General features: G+C 48.2%; 1 protein-coding gene across 1 annotated transcript in view; it reads right to left on the reverse strand.

Annotated features, from left to right (window-relative positions):
- The window catches only part of ELAPOR1 (endosome-lysosome associated apoptosis and autophagy regulator 1), a 69011-nt gene that overhangs the window by 5284 nt on the left and 44772 nt on the right, over nucleotides 1–18955 (reverse strand). The window contains exons 8-15 of the mRNA XM_047785131.1: nucleotides 15884–15972; nucleotides 11705–11882; nucleotides 10296–10424; nucleotides 9828–9918; nucleotides 7125–7230; nucleotides 6724–6861; nucleotides 5132–5395; nucleotides 3578–3751 (exon numbers count right to left, since the gene is read on the reverse strand). Of these exons, the coding sequence (XP_047641087.1) occupies nucleotides 3578–3751; nucleotides 5132–5395; nucleotides 6724–6861; nucleotides 7125–7230; nucleotides 9828–9918; nucleotides 10296–10424; nucleotides 11705–11882; nucleotides 15884–15972 (1169 nt within the window). The remainder of the gene's footprint in view (nucleotides 1–3577; nucleotides 3752–5131; nucleotides 5396–6723; nucleotides 6862–7124; nucleotides 7231–9827; nucleotides 9919–10295; nucleotides 10425–11704; nucleotides 11883–15883; nucleotides 15973–18955) is intronic.

An 18955-nucleotide genomic window follows, 5' to 3' on the forward strand; every position in this document is an offset into this window, starting at 1 on the left:
ACTGATCCCATGAGAATTACTTGAACACCTGGCCTGGTTCACATTCCTTCTCTGGGTCTTCTTCGGAGCTCATCTTGGAAGCTCTTTCCAGACAGAGTCTCCCAGGGGGTTAAAACAGACCCCATCGTCAGCCCTCTCTCTATCTCAAGGGAGCACATCTAAGGATCAGTTGGAACCTATTCCATTTAAAAGTATTTATCAATAGAAAATTGCTTCTCCTCCAGTCTTTAACAACCCAAACTGTACAGAACTCTAGAAGACGGTAGGATTGAGACGCCTTCCTCGAGACTTTGTAACAAAAGAAACATTGAGATATTGTTCCTTCTAAGGTCCTTAATTTTATAGAATATCAATATACAACTTGCTTGCTAGTATGAAATCATTTGTTCAATATTTGAAATTTAAGTGGGCTAAGCATTTATTTTTTAAATTATTGTTATAGTTGATTTACAATATTCTGTTAATTTTTACTGTACAGCAAAGTGACCCAGATATATATACTTATATATAGGCAATCTTTTTTCACATTATCTTCCATCATGTTCCATCACAAGTGGTTAGATATAGTTCCCTGTGCTATACAGCAGGATCTCATTGCTTATCTACTCCAAAGGAAATAGTTTGCATCTACTAACCCTAAACTCCCAGTCCATCCTACTCCCTTCCCCTTGGCAACTACAAGTCTGTTCTCCATGTCCATGAGTTTGTTTCTTTTCTGTAGATAGATTCATTTTGTGCAGTATATTAGATTCCAGATATAAGCGATATCACCTGGTATTTGTCTTTCCCTTTCTGACTTATTTCACTTAGCACGAGAGTCTCTAGTTCTATCCTGGACTAAGCATTTAGAATGTAGGATTTTCAATGTTATAAATTTTAGTACAAATAGAGCTAAGCTGCTAAATCTGTTATCTCAGTTTATTTTCAGAATTGTAAGAAGTAGATAAAGAACATGAGAATGGAAGGAAATCTTTACATTATATAAGAATAAGGAAATAGGAGTTCCCGTTGTGGCACAGCAGTAACAAACCCCACTGGTATCTATTAGGACATAGGTTCGACAGTAGGATAAGGATCCGGCCTTGCTGTGAACTGCGGTGTAGGTCAGAGACACAGCTCAGGAGTTCCAGTCGTGGCTCAGTGGTTAACGAATCTGACTAGGAACCATGAGGTTGTGGGTTCGATCCCTGGCCCTGCTCAGTGGGTTAAGGATCTGGTGTCGCCGTGAGCTGTGGTGTAGGTCACAGACACAGCTCAGATCCCATGTTGCTGTGGCTGTGGTGTAGGCCCACAGCTACAGCTCCAATTAGATCCCTAGCCTGGGAATCTCCATGTGCCATGGGAGCGGCCCTAGAAAAGGCAAAAAGACCGAAAAAAAAAAAAAAAACAAAAAACAAAGATGCAGCTCAGATTTGGCTTTGTTGTGGCTGTGGTGTAGGCTGGCAGCTGCAGCTCTAATTGGACCCCTAGCCTGGGAACTTCCATATGCTGCAGATAGGGCCCTAAAAAAGATCAAAAAAAAAAAAAAAAAAAGACTCTCCAAATTCCCATCTTCCCTCTCCCAACTCACTGAATGAACTTTTACTTTCTGGGCTTGTTTTAATAAGTCTCAATTCCCAAGTTATCACTGTCACTTCTAAGGCTTTCTTATAACTTCTTCAAAGACTTTCAAAAAACAAGATAGAGACATCTGTCTCTAATCTTTCGTAGATTAGTTTATTTTTTGGCATGTTCTCTCTATATACACAAATCAACTTTTTTTTTTCTTTCCCTTTTTGGCTGTGCCCACAGCATGCAGAAGCTCTGGAAGTTCCTAGGCCAGGGATCAAACTTATACCACAGCAGTAACCTGAACGATAACAGTGATAATACAGGATCCCTAATGCACTGTGCACCAGGGAACTCCCAACAAATCAACTTCTTTGCATGTTGCTGTGGTGTAGAGGCCTTAGCTCCACCCAGAGTCACAGACTCAAGATGCTCTTGATTTTGTAATATTTGAAACTAACTTTCCAACCACTAAAGACTTGTTTGTAATTTAGTCAAGTACAGTCACGGTGCGATTTCCCTTTACATGTCTGCCTTTGAATTTTGGACCCACAATATTTGCAACAGTGCGAAATGCTGATGGTAACATTCACTATCAGCAAAGATACATATAGATGAACTAAGAATATTTTATCCAGCCTCTAGAAAACAAGTGACATGTGCCATGATTACTGAAGACTGCTTTTTTTTTTTTTTTTTGCTTTTTGGGGCTGCACCCACAGCATGTGGAGGTTCCCAGGCTAGGGAGAGGTTGAATCGGAGCTACAGCTGCCAGCCTACACCACAGACACAGCAACACAGGATCTGAGCCATGTCTGCGACCTACACCACAGCTCACGGCAAAGCCCGGATCCTTAACCACTGAGTGAGGCCAGGGATTGAACCTGCATCCTCATGGATCCTAGTCACCTAGTCGGGTTCGTTAACCGCTCAGCCACGAAGGGAACTCCTTGAAGACTACTTTCGTAAGGGGAAAAAAATAAAAAGCTCTATCCTGGGTAGTTTTTTTTTTTCTTTTAATTGAAGTAGAGTTGATGTACGTGCATAGTTTTTGTATAATCATTTTGAGGGGAAAAGGTCAGAGAAGAGTAAATGCACACCTTATTTTAAATACTTTCATTTTCCTAAATGTTTATAATCCAAATGATTTGATTTTAGAGACAAAAGTCCCCAGGGAAAATAATAATTTAAAAACCTCTGTCTGCTCAGTGTTCTGCAGTAACCTATGTGGGAAGAAAGAACGGATATCTGTTTATATATAACTGATTCGCTTCACCATACACCTGAAACTAATACAACATTGTAAATCAACTGTACTCCACTCCAATACAAATATTTTGAAATATATATATATATATATATATATATATATATTTTTTTTTTTTTAGGGTCACGCGTGTGGCTTATGGAGGTTCCTAGGCTAGGGGTTGAGTCGAAGCCAGAGCTGCCAACCTACACCACAGCCACAGCCACGCTAGATCCAAGCCATGTCTGCAACTTATGCCACAGCTTGCAGCAACCCTGGATCCCTAACCCACTGAGCAAGGCCAGGGATTAAACCCAGATCCTCATGGATCCTGTCGGGTTCTTAACTGGCTGAGCCATAATGGGAACTACTAACATTTTTCATTATAAGAAAAAAAAAAACAGGAGTTCCCGTCGTGGTGCAGTGGTTAACGAATCCGACCAGGAACCATGAGGTTTCGGGTTTGATCCCTGGCCTTGCTCAGTGGGTTAAGGATCTGGTGTTGCAGTGAGCTATGGTGTAGGTAACAGACACAGCTCGGATCCTGCGTTGCTGTGGCTCTGGCGTAGGCAAGCAGCAACAGCTCCAATTAAACCCCTAGCCTGAGAACCTCCATATGTTGAGGGAGCGGCCCTAGAAAAGGCAAAAAGACAAACAAACAAACAAACAAAAAACAACCTTTGAATCTCCTCAATCCTCTGCTTGAATCTCCTGTGTCCTCTTTGGCCTCTGATCCACTGCCCCCACCCCTGTCCTCACACCATCAGCACCTGCACACCTTACCTGGTTTCCGCAGAGACTGAGGGTAAAGTGGTGGAAATACTTCAACCCTTTAGAAGTGAAGCTCGGCCCTCCAGCCAGAGAGACAGTGTTTCCCAAAGCCAAGAAGTTGTAGTCAAAAGTCCGGGTCGTAGTGTTGACTGAGAAGGTACAATCATTGTAGCACAGAGAGTGGATCTGAGAGGAAAGGGGTGTGTTAGGCCTTGAGGGGGCTTGGCCGAGAGGGGCAGGACTCTCCCCAGCCTGGTCCAGCCCACAGAGGGGGGGTGGGGTAAAAGAAGAGGAAGAACGGATTGGTGGGCAGTAAAAGATGTGAAACAGAGTGCCCTGGGGGTCTGGTGGTTGGGGGTTCAGTGCTTTCACTGCTGTGAGCCAGGTTCCATCCTTGGTCTGGGAACTGAGATCCCATATCAAGCTGCTGCGGGCAGCAGCCTACACAAATAAATAAATAAAAGAAAGAAAAAGAAAAGACCCGAAACAGAGGCTAGTGGGGTTTATGTACATCTCGCCATTCAATCATTAGCATATATACAATGTACAAACCCAGACTTCTTTTTCAGTAGGTAGTTTGGTCACATTCTGGAGCCTTCTTCCTTTGCCTAGGTTATATCCCTGAAGACATGAACTAGCCCTTCTTACGTGCAAGCAGAAGACAACAGGGGGCTAACTGGAAGAAGGGTGTCCAGATGGCAGAAGAGCAGCTACAAGCCTGGTCCCCTCCCCCATTTAAAACTCACTGAGCCCCAGGCTCCTTTGCCCCAGGCTTTCTGCGAGAAACTGAACCATAAACCCCTTCCTTGCTTGTCTTAAGATCCCCATGCAGGAGTGGCCTTACACAACTGTCAGTCCCTCCCAGAGCAGCAGAGGGAGCCCTGGGGGAGGATGTTTGTGGCAAGTCCAAGGTGCCCCAGAGAGGCCGCCAGGGATCTGCAGGATTGATGCATTTACTGCACAGCTAAACTGAGTGATGTCTGCAAACTCTATAAACAATGTCTTACGCACAGAGATGTGTGTTCCTGTGGTTGTGATCAGTTTTAAACAAGTTTGTTTAAAAGCATTAATGAATCACTAAGAGCTTTTGGTCGCAGTATGTTCTTAGATTCAGACAGCGTGTTGGGGCAACAGCACTGCTGTTCCACTTTAGAAGAAACCCCTGAGAGAGGAGACAGCACTGCCAATTAACGGTATGTCCCAGCAAAGCTAGGCTACCTTCCCCCAGAAGAGGGGGCATGATAAGGGGCTGCATTGAAGTTGGCTGAATTTCAGCCACAGGTCCCATTACTCCTTCCCTTCAGGTCTCTGCACAGATGCCAGAGAACCCTCTGCACCAGGTCACAGATCTCCCATCCCCTGAAGAGGAGACTTGTCCATGACTGAGGCCCAGACCCTGAAAACCAAGCTAAGAACTCTCCACCCGAGGTCAGAGCCTGGATGGGCATCCTCTAGGAGTGTACCGGGCGGGGGGAGTCCTTGGGTATCAGCCCCTCGAGAACCCCCACCCTCTGAGGTGACCCATCCAGATGGCCAAGGGTAGCATGCATGGCCCACTGCTGGCACCTTGTTGCTCTTGGTCCCTGGACCACAGGGTATGCAGGCTTGGGCGCCGTAAGGCTGGTGGGCTTTCAGGATTGTGTTAGGCGGGCAGGAGTGGCAAGTTCCTGAATCCCGATCAATATAGTAGCCGGCAGGGCAAGAGGTGCAAGAGGAGCCCAGGTCAGAGGCCTCCAGGGCACAAGGACGGCAGTAGGAAGCCACCCCATCCAGAACGTTGGTGACATTGATGGAGTAGATCTTGGCCACGTCATTGGTGTACTTTCTCCCCTGGAAATAAAGAGACAAGAGGAGAGTGGGCCAAGGCCTGAGCAGCAGCAGTTGAGTGCTCTGGACCTAGAGCATGAGCTAACCTATGATGCCTGAGAAAAGTCTTTAGAAGCATTCGTGTCATTTTATCTATCTATCTATCTATCTATCTATCTATCTATCTATCTATTTATTTATATTGGCCACACCCACAGCATGTGGAAGTTCCTGGGCCAGGGATTGAACCTGAACCACAGCGGCAACCCAAATCTCTGCAGTGACAATGCTGGATCCTTAACTCATTGCACCAAAAGAGAACTCCTACATTTGCGTCTTTTTTTTTTGGTCTTTTTTTGGGGGGGGGCTGCACCCGCGGCATATGGAAGTTCCCAGGCTAGGGGTTGAATCAGAACTGCAGTTGCCGGCCTACACCACAGCCACGGCAACATGGGATCCAATCCATGTCTGTGACCCACACCACAGCTCACAGCAACGTGCCAGATCCTTAACCCACTGAGTGAGGCCAGGGATCGAAACTCATCCTCATGGATACTACTCAGATTCTTAACCCACGAAGCCACAAGGGGAACTCCCCATTTGTGTCATTTTAAAATGAGACTGAACAGTTTAAATGACATATAAAAATATTAAGTACCATGGGGATATATGCAGTAGATTCTCATATTTTAAAAAAGCACTTTTTTCCTTATACAAGAAAAAAAGTATTTATGGAGAAATAAAGGCTAGGAGATACTCCATATGTTAACTGGGTTATCTCTGGGTAGTAGGATTGTGGGTGATTTTCTTCTTTTTTGCTCATGTCTTTAAAAAATTTTTTTGGTCTCACCCATGGCATGTGGAAGTTCCCATATCAGGGATCAAATGCATGCCACAAGAGCGACCTGAGCCTCTACAGTGGCAATGCTGGATCCTTAACCCTCTCTGCCACAAGGGAACTCCCTATTTCTGTCTCCTAAGTTTTCTTGCAGTGAGTCTGCATTACTCTGGGTTAAGAAGAGAAAACCGAGTTACAATTATTATTATAAACAAGAACAGGGCTGAACAGGGCATATCTGATCAGGCATCACATGTGGCCTCAGGGCAGGGTCTGCTCAGGAGAGAGAGGTAATTTTAGGAGTGTGCAGTGTCATCTTCCCCTGGAAGTTATTTGGACAAGGCGAGATGCTCCTTAGGGGGCCGGAAGAGGGAGTTCTCTGCTTGACTGCTTAGAGTCTTCTAATCCTTGGATTCTGAAGCTCAAGCTCATACTTAAGCTAATGCTAGGCACTCTCCCAGGTCAGAGGTCCCCTCTGGGAGCTGGGGGGGTCTGAGGCAGGGGAGGGTCTTACTGTCTCATGAGATGTGGTCCTCTGGAAGGCCCAGGTGAAGCTCATGGTGGTGTTCTCCTGGATGATGTAGGTATAGGACTGTTTGCCTTTGGAACCTTTCCAGGTCTCCACCGGACTGTTGGTCCTAGAATTCACACCCTGAACCCAAGACAGATGAGTGAAGAAGGCATCATAGCTGGATGGCTGGAGGGGAGAGGGTGCCCACACCGCTGCCATCCTGGGGGCCAGCAGTCGGTTAGACCCACGCTAAAGGGTGCAGCCCCTGACAGAGTCGGGCCCTTCCTCTGTGAAATTCCCATGAGCAAGGATGTCCGTTCTGTTGGTGCGCCAACGAGGCAGAGGGGCCAACCCTCCCAGTAGTCCCTGGAAGCACCAAAGCAGGCAAAACCAGGACCACATACCACCATGAAGTAGAGCTCACAGTTCACGGAACAGATGGTCTCAAAGACAAATGTGATCCTGGCCACCTCTTTATTCTCCGTGTCTGCCATCACCGACTGGGGAGGTCTGCGGGGCAGAAATCCAAAGTCAGTCCCAGAGGCTAGATGGCAGCAAAGGGTCTGCTGGGGGATAGGACTAAGTTCCGAATATGTTGGAAAGAGCGCGGACTAAATCCAGTTCTGCCACACTAGCAGTGTGACCTTGACTTAGCCAAACTATAGCTTCCTCACCTGTAACACTAAAGTGATATCTTTCTTGTTTTCCTCCCATCATTGTGCTGAAATCCAAAGGCCCAGAAGATGTGGAAGTGCTTTTTTTTTTTTCCCAGCTATTTCTTGGGCCGCTCCCACGGCATATGGAGGTTCCCAGGCTAAGGGTCAAATCGGAGCTGTAGCCACCAGCCTACGCCAGAGCCACAGCAACACAGGATCCGAGCCGCGTCTGCAACCTACACCACAGCTCACGGCAACGCCGGATCGTTAACCCACTGAGCAAGGGCAGGGACCGAACCCGCAACCTCATGGTTCCTAGTCGGATTCGTTAACCACTGCGCCACAACGGGAACTCCCTGGAAGTGCTTTGTAACGCACTGCATGGTCTCGCTAGCAGGTGGTCTGCAGACCCACGGAATCAGGATCTACGCACTGCTGTGATTCCCAGGTGATTCATATACACATTAAAATTGCAATGTCAGGAGTTCCCATCGAGGCTCAGTGGAAATGAACCTGACTAGCATCCCTGAGGACACAGGTGTGATCCCTGGCCTCACTCAGTGGGTTAAGGATCCGGCATTGCCGGGAACTGTGGTGTAGGTCGCAGATGTGGCTGGGAACCTGCATTGCTGTGGCTGTGGCATAGGCTGGCAGCTACAGCTCTGATTCGACCCCTAGCCTGGGAACCTCCATATGCCATGGGTGCAGCCTTTAAAAAAAAAAAAAAGTTGCAATATCATAAGATGTCAATTACCTACAGTCACTGGGCAGCTCAACACCCCCACCCCAGCCCCAGGATAACAGGGGTTTTGCCTAGGTCGAATGAAAAAGTACTTCAACCTGTAATTTCCTTTATTTTTATTTTTTTGGCCACAATTGCAGAATCCAGAGGTTCCTGGGACAGGGACTGAACCTGAGCCACAGTAGTGACAATGCCAAATCCTTAACCATTAGGCCACCAGGGAACTCCCAACTTGCAATTTCCTTAGCATAGTGTTCAGGCTGGTCCTTTTGGGAAAGAGAGAGCCTTGCCCAATGGGTAGGGTGGTGAGGTGGGTGGAGTGAGGAAGTGCTTTGGGGACTGTTACCCCTCAAAAGTCTAAGAAGTTTGAGGAGTTCCCTGGTGGCCTAGCAGTTAAGGATTTGGCATTGTCACTGCTGTGGCTCAGGTTTGATCCTTGGCCCTAGAACTTCCACATCACATGCCATGGGGTGGCCAAAAAAAATTTAATAAAGTTTGCTCACCTCATAAACATGGGATATAGCTGTTCAGTTCTGAGTAATGTAAATTAAGGGAAGGGAAACTAATACCGTTTTGTCCTTTTTTTTTTTTTTAGGGCCATGCCCAGGGCATATGGAAGTTTCCAGGCTAGGGATCAAATCAGAGCTACAGCTACTGGCCTACACCACAGCCACAGCAATGCCAGATCCGAGTTGTGTCTGCAACCTACACCACAGTTTATGGCAATGCTGGATCCTTAACCCACTGAGCAAGGCCAAGGATTGAACCCAAGTCCTCAGGGATACTAGTAAGGTTTGTTACCACTGAGCCATGATGGGAACTCCCAGAAACTAATACCTTTGGAGCAACTACCATAGGCTGAGCATTGTGCCAGGGATAGAAATAAGGGAGCTTGAAGGAGAGAATGGAGAAGCCACATTGGTAATAGGGAAGCCCATTCAGTGGGTCCCCTTCATCTTTAAAACACATACAGGCATAAGAGTTCACTTTGGTTTGAAAATACATTTATGGCTTTTCTTTTGGCTTTGGCCGTTTGCTTGAATTCTGAGGACCTCCAGTTCCCAGCTCCTGTCTACATGGTGGTGCTGATGGACTGGAATAATGGTCTCAACCTAAGCTAGTCCAAAATCAGACTAACAGACAAAGAGCCTAAAGCCAGTGGGGCACAGTGGCTTTCCCAAGTTCACAAAGCCAGTAAGTGGCAAAGTTCAAGTGCCCTGTCTTCTAGTTCAGTGTTCTTTCCACCATACCACACTGCCTGTAGTATTTTTTTAAATGGCAAACAAATTGCTTATTTTCTTAGGTCTTCTTGGGATATGGGGATAAATATAACAGTAAGAATAATCTCTCCCAATCTTCTTTCCCCAAATAAAGATGAACTACCTATGGGCTCTTCTGGCCCTATTTTTTTACAGGTTTTAAAAAAATCTTATCTGATGCTTTGAGGAGGAAGAATTTGAGTAGCATGGGGCCAAATGATGGGAGGAGCTAGATGGGATGAGAGAGCAGTAGGCAACCAGCCTGGGCAGCAACTACGAACGAGTGTTAGCACTCAGGAGAACTTTGTCAGACCGTTACCGCAGTCTCCTCTGCGCTGCGCTGACACTTCCACAAGCCAGAAGCCCTCTCCTCCCCAGCACTCCAAGCTCTAGGGGACTTGGATGTGGCCACAAGTGGCCTGGGCTTCCCCTTAGCTTTGTAATACTCACCTAAATCCTGGCACCACCAGAGTGAGAATCATGAAGTCATTGTCTGAGGCTCCAACGGCTGTATAAATGTGGTCGCCAGCCACCTCCCAGCCTGGAAAAGGAGAGGGGGGATTAATGCCCAGGGGTCTCGGGTGCAGGGCAAACCCGCACCCCGGTGACACTCTGGTCAAAAGATAACACCAGCCTTTAAGGCACCACTGAATATGAACCGTGTTATTTATTGTGCTGCTCTGGTCAAAGAGTCTAAACCCTGAGCCTGACCTTTGGAGTGAGTGTACATTGTTTCCAGTTCTGTTTCTGTGTCTAAAATTAAGGTTTGGCAGAATATATGTATATGTCCACAGGGAGCGGAGCTTCAAGGGAGAGCATTTTTCTCCTGACATCACTATTGGGAAGAAACGAGAGGTGGGAGGAGCGCCTGTGGCTGTGCAGGGAGTGAGAGCTCAAGGTCAAGGAGGAGGCGCTTACCTGTCATGCCCTTGTACTCAAAGTTGATCCCACTGAGGACGGTCGTCTCCATGTTCGTGGGCAGCGTGTTCCACCATTTGTATTCAAACCCCACGGCGGGTTCAGTCCCCGCTGGGCAGTGGCTACAATCTGGGGGAGCCATAAGATCCATGCATTCAGAAGGAAGGCTGCAGCCACCCTGACTCTGCTGCCATCACACAGACACAACAGCAGTGGGCTGCCTGACAAGGGTGGGGCGCAGTGCCACCGAGCTGACTCTGACAATGTATTTAATTAACAATGTATCTAGGAGTTCCCGTCTAACGAATCCAACTAGGAACCATGGGGTTGTGGGTTCGATCCCTGGCCTTGCTCAGTGGGTTAAGGATCCGGCGTTGTCATGAGCAGTGGTGTAGGTCGCAGACTCGGCATGGATCCCTCATTGCTGTGGCGTAGGCCGGCGGCTACAGCTCCGATTAGACCCCTAGCCTGGGAACCTCCATATGCCGCGGGTGCGGCCCTAGAAAAGGCAGAAAGACAAACAAAACAGAACAAAAAACCAACAACCAATGTATCTAACACTCCGACAATGTATTTAACCAACTCAGGGTGTAAATGCTGACCCTTCATTCCAGTATTCCAGTCGGCCTACTTGTTGCCCATCAGATTGTCCATTTCAAGGCTGAAATGTCTCTTCTAGTCTGATACATAGAGTTCCCATTTTTTTGTCACAGAATTATCAGCACATGCGTTTCACATCAGTAGGAACACAAATCCCCCACCTCCTTTTTGCAGAGTGGCTTACAAGTTCTGATTGTGTCAAGCTGGCCATCCCTGCTCCCCAAACCTTCCTTTTAGCATTCCTGCTACATGCTGAAAGCTTCTGGGTTCTTGCTTTTGTTTTGTCTTTTTAAGCCCGCGCCCTGCGGCAATATGGAAGTTCCCAGGCTAGGGGTTGAATCGGAGCTGCAGTGGCTGGTCTACACCACAGCCGCAGCAAATGCCAGATCCAAGCCACATCTGCGATCTACCCTGCAGCTTTGGCAATGCTGGATCCTTAACCCACTGAGTGAGGCCAGAGATCGAACCCGCGTCCTCATGGATACTAGTCGAGTTCTTATCATGCTGAGCCAGAATGGGAACTCCCTGCATGCTTCTGTTTTGAGGATCAGGTCCCTTCAGCCTGAGTCCCATTCGAGGTTGGAATGAAGAGGAAGGCAGATATTCTCAAGTGTGACTCGGGCCTATGGTCAGGGCCCACCCCAGCCTCTCCTCTCCTGAACTCAGTCCTCAGAGGTGGCCTGGCCTTTGCTGCCTCCCTTGGAAGGACGAGTCCAAGATCGGCTGCCCCCCAGAGTGCCCACGTGGGCCGCCCACAAGGGTGGTGTGGGAAGGGATGTGGGGGTGGAGGGGGGCAGGAGAGAGGTTACCGGAGCCGTTGGAGTAGGAGCCATAAGGGCAGGGCTCGCAGGTGCTGCTGTTGGTCTTGAAGAAGCCTGGGTTGCAGGGTGGGCAGTGGGTCTTCACACCAGAGGCGGGCAGCTTCACCGCCCCCTCCAGGTCCTCGCTGCAGATTTTCGGCTGGGCCCACTTGTACATGAGCTGCGTCTGCAGAAACAGGGCCCGACTCAGCCTGCCTGCCTGTGTGGGATTAGCTCACCTATGTGACATGAACCCTGCCCTGAAGGGGCTTACCATCTAGCAAGGGCCCCTATCCTCGTGTGGGTACACACACTGCGTTCTCTGGGACATCAAGGCAAGAGGAATGAGGTTGATTAAAGAGTGAAAACTTCCAGTTATAAGATCCGTAAGTTCTGGGGCTCTCAGGTACAGCATGGTGATTAGAAATGAATAATACTGTATTACATACTAGATTGCTGCTAAGAGAGTAGATCTTAAACATTCTCTCCACCAAAAAGAAATGGTAGTTGTGTGACCCCATGGATGGTTGTGTGACCCAGCTCTACAGTGGTCACCACTTTGCACAATATAAATGTATCAAATCAACAGGTCATACACCATAAACTTACGCAATGTTATGTGTCAATAATATCTAAAAAAACTGGGGAGGGGGGAATGCCAGAGTAACAATCAGCCACCAGATCAGTGGACAAGAGAAGAATTGTGTCCAGCACTTACTAGCGCCACCCTAGTCTTGTGATGCATTGGCCTAGTCTTGGGGGCATTGGATAGAGCAGGGATGAACAGCAGGAGGTCCCTGGTGAATCAGGGCTGAGGCTGGGCAGCCCCAAGCTTCCTGTGTGGCCCTCAGGCAAGTCAGAGACAGGAGGATGGCCCTGAGGGCATGATGAAAATGCTCTGTGCAGCAAACTGTGCATGTGAAAAGGTGGGTGAATAAGGCATCGGTTGGTTTTATTCAGGGTAAGAAACAAGATGGGAAGTTCCCATGTGACACAGCGGGTTAAGAATCTGGCCTTGCTGCAGCTGTGATGCAGGTCACAACTGTGGCGTGGGTTCACTTTCTTGGCTGGTAACTTCCACATGCTGCAGGCGTGGCCAAAAAATAAAAATAAAAATAAGAAATTTTAAAAAGAAATGACAAGATCTTAAAAGGGGCTCATGCTGCTTTCATTAAAGGTGAGCAGATAGACACCTGCTGCCCTGCCCAGATCAGCCTGCCTCCCTGTGAAGAGCAGCCAGTGGCCAGAGCCCTGGCCTGGGGCTCTAACCTTATTTACCTGCTTGTCTCCTGGAGTCTCATAGAGAGAAGGGTCTGGGGAGCCAGTAGACTGACTTGGGCCAGCTCTCGGAGGTGCACACTCAGCAACCCCAACAGATTGGCCTTCTGAGTCCCTGAGAAACCTCGGAGGCACAGCAAAGGCCACACAGGCAGTCATAGGAGTTGGCTTGAGATGTGTTTCTTTTCTTTTCTTTTTTTCTTTTTTTTTTCTTTTTTTGCTTTTTAGGGCTGCATCCATGGGATATGGAAGTTTCCAGGCTGAATCAGAGCTGTAGCTGCCAGCTTACAATGCAGCCACAGCAACTCGGGATCTGAGCTATGTCTGCGACCTACACCACAGCTCATGGCAACACTAGATCCTTAACCCATTGAGCGAGGCCAGGGATCGAACCCAAAACCTCATGGTTCCTAGTTGGATTTATTTCCACTGCGCCACGACAGTAACTCCAAGATGTTTCTTGATCTTAAAATACAGCTTAGGGAGTTCCCATCGTGGCACAGCAGTAACAAACCCAACTAGGAACCGTAAGGTTGTGGGTTCGATCCCTGGCCCTGCTCAGTGGGTTAAGGATCTGGTGTCGCCGTGAGCTGTGGTGTAGGTCACAGACACAGCTCAGATCCCATGTTGCTGTGGCTGTGGCATAGGCCAGTAGCTACAGCTCCAATTTGACCCCTCGCCTGGGAACTTCCGTATGCCACAGAGGTGGCCCTAAAAAGACAAAAAACAAATAAAATAAAATAATCTATAGCTTAGAAGACCAAGTGAAATCATGAGACAGCAGAACCAGCATGGGCCTGAGGCATGAGGCCTCTGTCAGGCCCTCCCGGGGAATGTAATGTAGGTTCTTGGGCACTGCTTACCCTGCCTGTTCCAGGGCTCCTCCCTGAGCAGCGCTTTGGCGGGACCACAGGGTGGGAGCACTGAATCTGGCCCCACCCAGCAGCTAAAGGCCCCCAGGTGGTCAGGGGAGGGCAGACCCCAGGCTTGCACGCATCGGAGCGCACCAGGGATCTAGCAGGCTTTGGTCTAAGTCAGGAGGGGAAAGAGTGGGGCAGGAGGGGCATCCCCTGGCAGCTCAGCCAGTTAAGGATCTGGGGTTGTCACTGCTGTGACTTGGGTCACTGCTATGGCGAGGGTTCAGTTTCTAGTCCCAGAACTTCCAAATGCTGCGGGCACAGGAGAAAAAGAGTGGGGCAAAAGGAAGCAAAGGCAACCATAACTAGCCACCGATTATGTCCTGGAGGGAGAAGAAGAACAGGATTGTCCTCGTGTAATTAGTGAGTCAGCTGAGGCCGAGAAAATGACCATTTTCACAAGGTCAAACAGAACATCAGACCCTGGAGAACTGGGTGCAACTGACACGGTATTTCACCCCACTTGGCTGCTTGGGAAGGGAGTTGGCTCAAAACAGGAGGGCTGGGCGAGGTGGGGCGGAAGGAATAAGAGATGACTGTAAAAACAGTCCTCCTTAAGGACCAGACTTTCTCCCATGCTTCATTAGCAAAAAGAGAATTCAGCCACCTGTCCGGCCAGCAAACATTTATGCATCGTAAATAGCCGAGCGTATGCTTAGTACTAGCTCTTTTCTTGAGAGGCTCTGGTTTAGGATGCAGATAATTCATCCAGAACGTCTAATCTAAGACCAGTCTCTCCACTTGTGCCCTTGAGCCATCCCTGCTCTTACCACTCTTCCGCGGTATCACCAGACCCACGCCTGCCTCCTCCACACCTACGATGCCCTCTGTCTGGACTGCACTCTGGCTCCCTCTCACCCCACTTAGGTCTCTGCTCCGATGTTACCTCCTCAGAGAGGTTATCCTAACCCTCTCTAAAGCAGCTCCATCATTCTCTATCTCTTATCTCTATCTCTTTTGTGTGTCTCTCTCTACCACTTATTACCATCTGATATTATTATACACCCATTTGTCATTTATCTGTTGTCCCTTCCTCCACTCACTCCCTGACAAGAATTAAGCTCCACAAGAGTAGAGGTTTGCTTAGTTTTGGGAACTGCTGCATACCCAGTGCCCAGCATGGTGACTGGCCATAGATGTGAACAAATGACCTTCTCTGAAGGGCCTTCCCTGGCCCCAGTCCTGGTTGCTCCTCTTCTGGGTCCCCCCAGTGCCCTGCACACCCTTCTCTCTTTTTTTGGCCACGCCCACGCATGCGTTTGTTCCTGGGCCAGGGATGGAACCCGCACCACAGCAGTGACAACACCAGATCCTTAACCCACTGAGCCACCAGGAAACTCCTGTACCCCCTTCTCATCACCTCGGTCTGGCCCATCTTTCTCCTCCCCACCCTCTCCCATGGGACCTGGAGCTCCCTGGGGGCAGAAGCCCTTCTTACTCACTTTGATTCCCCAGCTGGAGCAGAGGGCCCAGCAAGGAGGCTGATACTAAAGAATGCCAGCTGAGTCGATGGCCAGGCAGACTACAAAGGAAAGTCTTTCTGAGGCAGAAAGCCTGGGGGCAAGAGGAAACTGGAAGGGCCTGAACAGGTCAGGCCACTCTCCTGTGAGCCAGGAAGCAGGAATCCTCCCCTTTGCCGGCCCACAAGGGCAGTGCCGAGGGGCCAAGTCGGATGAGTTCTGTGAAGAAGCAAGTATGCGTGGACGGGCAGTCATTGCCCAGGGGGGCGAAGCAAATGGGAGAAACCAAGCAAGAGAAAAGGAAAGCATTTTTTGAAATAGAGCATATGTGAATAATCAGTGGAACAAATGTGGCAAAGAGAGTTTCTGACCTGAAAGTGAATGAGGGCATCTGGCTTTGTCTCCCCACTGGCCCCGGCTCGCGGCTGGGGTCTGTAGGGGTCTCTCAGCTGCCAGCTTCCCTGATCACTGGAGCTCCGAATCTGGCAAAGCCCAAGGAGCTGGCAAAGGGGCTCCGAGACTGTGCTACCCACCTCTCCGCTGGCATCACAGGCCGTGTGAGTGGAGAAGTAATCTTTGTCCGTGCAGGCTGGCCGCACTCTGCAGGTGGACGATCCTTTTTCTAAATGGCAGAAGCAAGGACAAACGTCTGGAGTTACACATTAGCAAGCAGAGCTCTTGACCACTTGATGCTCCAATGCCTGAAACCCCGGGGGTGCAGCACGACAGAGATATTGTAGAAAGGACAAAACCCTGCACACCCCCCTTCCCTCTGCCTGCATGGCATCATTTCCAGTCCCTAAAGCCTGCTCAGATAGCCCCTTTGTGCTTCTCCTTGATGCTGATGAGAAGCCACCGGGCTTGCCCTGAGGAGCAGGGCACGGAGAGGTGGAATGGCCGAAGGACCGGCAAGGAGGGAGGGGCCGGAGGGAGCATCTTGCAGGTTTACCTACAACCCAATTCCCTGAAACCCACCAGCTTCCAGGTGCCTCAGAACCCTGATTGTGCAGGTGGTTTTTCTACTCCTGAAGGGTTGAAGCAAAACATAGGAGAGCTTAGGCCAGTGCCTTCGTCCTCTTATTCCAATTCTCTGGCTTTTCTCTTAGTATGTGCCCAGAAGAAGGGCCTTCCTCCTTTGCATTTCCCTGCTCCATGCAACCATCCTACCCAAGTAAGGTGATGGTTTCATCTAGTCCTTTCCGCTTTCCCCATGCCCAGGCCTCACAGTACTATCCCTAACCCTTGACCTGGACTTAATGAAAAGTGCTATTAACCATCATTGTATTTATTTTACTCTCTGTATGTACTTCTTATACCTAGGTTAGTTCTGCTTTAACCCTATGATTAAAGGGGATGGCAAGAACTATTTCAGTGACTCACTCTTTAATGCAATGGATTTCACCTTATTTTGAATTCATGGTATCATAATGAGACTGTTGATGATGTTTACAGACAATTCTATCAGCAATGAGAAGAAAAATAACATCAGGAATTCCTGTCATGGCGCAGTGGTTAACAAATCCGACTAGGAACCCTGAGGTTGCGGGTTCAATCCCTGGCCTCACTCAGTGGGTTAAGGATCCGGTGTTGCCATGAGCTGTGGTGTAGGTTGCAGACACAGCTCAGATCCTGCATTGCTGTGGCTGTGGTGTAGGCCGACAGCTATAGCTCCAATTAGACCCCTAGCCTGGGAACATCCATATGTCGCAGGAGCAGCCCTAGAAAAGGCAAAAAAAGAAAAATAACATCAATATCTTTTTTGTGTGGGTGTCTTTTTAGGGCTCCACTTGCACATATGGAGGTTCCCAGGCCAGAGGTGGAATAGGAACTGTAGATGCCGGCCTACACCACAGACACAGCAATGCCAGATCCTTAACCCACTGAGCGAGGCCAGGGATGGAAACTTCATCCTCATGAATGCTAATCAGATCTGTTTCCGATGAGCCATGATGGGAGCTTCCCTAACAATATCTAATTCTTCAAAACATAGTAGGAGTAAACAAGTGTGAGTCACAAATGTTAGAGTGCTGGCATTTTACATATTTCTAAAAATATTTGTATATAACACGGAGTTTTCAGAGAACTGTTATGTTTTACTGGCCAACAAGCATATTTTTAATTTATATACCAAATATCATTCTTTCCTTTTAGGTTTTTACTAAAATGTTGTTATTGCTATACTAGTTCTAGAAAATCAATAAATTACAGTGAATAAGAAAAAAATTCTCTTTTGAGAATTTGGGAAAAGATCTGTTTCCTTATATCCTAAAAAATATATCTAGTTCATGCAAATGATGTTTTTTAATTTCCAGGGAATTTACTTTCTCCAGTATAAAAGCCATTGCTTTATAAAGTGCCAGTACAGTATTGCTACTTCTACTACTGTCACCACTATTTCTTTTGTTGTTGTTGTTGTTGTCTTTTTGCCATTTTCTTGGGCTGCTCCTACAGCATATGGAGGTTCCCAGGCTAGGGGTCGAATCGGAGCTGAAGCCACCAGCCTACGCCAGAGCCACATCGACGTGGGATCTGAGCCACATCTGCGACCTACACCACAGCCTATAGCAACGCCAGATCCTTAACCCACTGAGCAAACCTGCAACCTCATGGTTCCTAGTCAGATTTGTTAACCACTGAGCCATGACGGGAACTCCTGTCACCACTATTTCTAATATGACTATCGTGTCACCTGGGGAAGCAGGTGATAATGGTGAGACCTCCTCTCTCTGCATATTATCTGGCACGTAGTTTCGTAGAGTGGATTGAGATTTTTTTTTTAGGGCTGCACCTGTGGCATATGGAAGTTCCCAGGCTAGGGTTCGAATTGAAGCTACAGCTGCTGGCCTACGCCACAGCCACAGCAACGCTGGACCCCTAACCCACTGAGCGAGGCCAAGGATCAAACCCACATCCTCACAGACATTATGTCAGATTCTTAACCCACTGAGCCACAACAGGAACTCTTGGAATGAGACCTTTCAGCCAGATAGATTTGGGTTTGGATCTTGTTTAAGCATTAGTAGCTGTGTCACTTTAGGCAAGTTACTTAACCTCTCTGAGCCTTTGTGTTCTAATCTGTAGAATAGGAGTAACAACATCTACCTTGCTGGAGGCAACACATACCTGACATACTGTAAGTAGGAGCTTGCTAAATGCTGGTAACTGTCAGCACCTGGGTCTGTGGAATTATTTTGGTTTGGTAACTGTCATGGGATTTTTATTGAGGATTCAGAGTCTCCTTTCTCTTCCAGTTCAGGCTTATTTCTCAGCTGGTCTCTTCTTCCTCCCAAGGCACCAAATGAGTTTCTACATCAGAGAATGTCCTAATTACTGTCCTGTTGGCCAGCACTGGGGATTTCCCTCAATCACACATTTCTCTCTCTTTTTTTTTTTTTTCAGGGCTGCACCTGCAGCATATGGAGGTTCCCAGGCTAGGGGTCGAATCAGAGCTGTAGCCACTGGTCTACACTACAGCCAGAGCCATGCCAGATTCGAGCCGCATCTGCGACCTACACTATAGTTCACAGCAATGCTGGATCCTCAACCCACTGAGCGTAGGCCGGGGATCGAACCTGCATTCTCATGGATGCTAGTCAGGTTTGTTT

Source organism: Phacochoerus africanus, chromosome 6 (genome assembly GCF_016906955.1).
Source record: "Phacochoerus africanus isolate WHEZ1 chromosome 6, ROS_Pafr_v1, whole genome shotgun sequence".
In the NCBI taxonomy this organism is placed as follows: domain Eukaryota; kingdom Metazoa; phylum Chordata; class Mammalia; order Artiodactyla; family Suidae; genus Phacochoerus; species Phacochoerus africanus.